Source organism: Nicotiana tabacum, chromosome 1 (assembly GCF_000715075.1).
Source record: "Nicotiana tabacum cultivar K326 chromosome 1, ASM71507v2, whole genome shotgun sequence".
Taxonomy (NCBI): domain Eukaryota; kingdom Viridiplantae; phylum Streptophyta; class Magnoliopsida; order Solanales; family Solanaceae; genus Nicotiana; species Nicotiana tabacum.
Window position 1 is genome coordinate 111,256,739 of NC_134080.1, and position 2,054 is coordinate 111,258,792.

At 39.7% G+C, this 2,054-nt stretch overlaps 1 protein-coding gene across 1 annotated transcript; it reads left to right on the forward strand.

The window, feature by feature from the left end:
* The first annotated feature begins 238 nt into the window (after positions 1 to 238).
* LOC107812057 (uncharacterized) lies at positions 239 to 655 on the forward strand. Its single transcript, XM_016637088.1, has 2 exons — positions 239 to 442; positions 500 to 655. The coding sequence occupies exons 1-2, from the start codon at positions 239 to 241 to the stop codon at positions 653 to 655; spliced, it is 360 nt and encodes a 119-aa protein (XP_016492574.1).
* Positions 656 to 2,054: the final 1,399 nt, after the last annotated feature.

Genomic DNA, 2,054 nt, shown 5'->3' on the forward strand with positions numbered 1-2,054 from the left:
CTCTTGTGTGGTTTTGACGTTTAGAATATCAATTGGTTTCAGAGCAGGTTATCCTTGAAGAGGCTAACACCTTAGGAAAAGATCAACATGAGTGCACCACCTAAGAACTGGGAAGGGCAATCCACTGCCAGGCCTCTACTAGTACTACTCTTGGTGGAAGAACATGATGAAGGATCACATCATAGGAGAAGACTATGAACTCTGAGACATAGTCACTGATGGTCCTTTAGCAACTACAATGAAAAAAGAGGAAGGAGTGGATGTGCCAAAGACAAGGGCTGACTGTACTGCTGAAGACCTAAAGAAGTGGGAGAAAAATGCTAAGGCCAAGAAATGGCTTGTGTGTGGACTAGGTCCAGATGAGTATAGTAGGATCCAAAGTTGTACTACTGCTAATGAGATATGGGACACTTTGCAAGTGGCTCATGAAGGAACACTTCAAGTGAAAAGAACCAGAGGAACACTGCTGTATTCTCAATATGATAATTTTACTATGAAGGAAGGAGAAACTATCCACGATATGTACACTAGATTCACTACACTGACAAATGAACTTAAGTCGCTTGGAAGAATTATTCTTGAAGAAGGAAAGGTTGAGAAAATCCTGACAAGGGTTCTGCCAGTCTCATGGGAAAGCAAAATCACTGCCATTTAGGAATCCTAGAATATTGCTACTCTCAGACTGGATGAACTGATTGTAAATCTTATTGTTTATGAACTGAGAAGTAAAACCATGAAGATGGATACACCCAAGAAGGAGAGAAGCCTAGCTCTCAGAATTGCTGAAGGTTCAGATCTGGAAGATGATGAGATAGCTATGATCACTAGAGATTTCAAAAAGTACCTGATGAGAGGAAAGGGTTCTTCAAGAGGTACAACCTTCAACAAGTCAAGAGCTCCTGAGAAATAGACCAATGAGGGTTGCTATAAGTGTGGTAAGACTGATCACATGATCAAGAACGGTCCTCAATGGGAAATCGAGTGGAAAAAGAAAGGGCTGAACAAAGGAACAGGAAGAAGGAACAGGTTCAACCAAAAAGGAACAAAGGTTCAACCAAGACTATGATTGCTTCTTGGGGAGAAACTTCAGATGAAAACTCAGAAGATGAAGCTGAAGAAGAGCAAGCACTGATGGCCAGCGAAGAATCAGATGATGAACAAGAGGTAAGTATCCTTCATCTCAAAGACAAGATTAAATTTTTGTCTAAAGAAAAGTTGGCTGAGCTATTACTAAACTTCATTGATGAGTCTGAGATAATTAACAATGAGAAGGAAGTTCTGTCTAGGGAATGTGTGATCCTAAAATCAAAATGCAAAAGTCTAGAGTCTAGGGCTAATGAGAGTGATAACACAAATGCTGAGTTGAAGAACCAGGTTCTTGAACTTGATAACAGTGTCCTAGAACTTAGGTCTGAAAACTTAAAACTGAAACTAGGAACAGGAAAGAAGAAAGTTGATCACACATATCTCACTCTAGAAGAAAATTTGGGAAAAATGAAAGATGAATTGTATAAGAAAGATAAATTCATCAAAGTCCTAAAGGAAGATCTAGGAAAGGTGAAACATGAACTAGACAGAACTTGCAAGTAGAACAAGGCTTCTGATGCACTCTCTTGGCTGCAAGAGCATCACAGTAGCAACAAAAGAGGACTTGGCTATGGGACTCAAGCTCCAAAATGGGACCCTAAAAGTAAGTACCTCACTCTTCTTGAAGATAAAATCTGCACACACTGTGGTAAGACTGGCCATTACAAAAATGAATGTAATGCAAAAGAAAATGCCAGTCAAAAGAACAAAGTCATTGTTCAAGAGAAAAACAAACTTCCTGGGTGGGCAAGAAGGAATTTTATTCATCATTTTGCCTATAGAAAGGGACCCAAACTAGTTTGGGTTCCTAAGATTAACCCCTGATTTCTTTTTGTAGGTCCAAGTGAAAGGGAGGAGCCAAATATGCTATATGGATATTGGCTGCTCAAAACATATGACTGGGAACAAGGACCAGTTCCTGTCACTTGAGGACTTAAAAGGAGGTAATGTCTCCTTTGGTAATGGTA

Excerpts from the sequence above, each read along its gene's own strand:
- LOC107812057 (XM_016637088.1), top strand. The coding sequence starts at position 239 with ATGAAAAAAGAGGAAGGAGTGGATGTGCCAAAGACAAGGGCTGACTGT. Across the intron at positions 443-499 it reads CTCATGAAGGAACACTTCAA|GAAGGAGAAACTATCCACGA; the intron begins GTGAAAAGAACC and ends TTTACTATGAAG.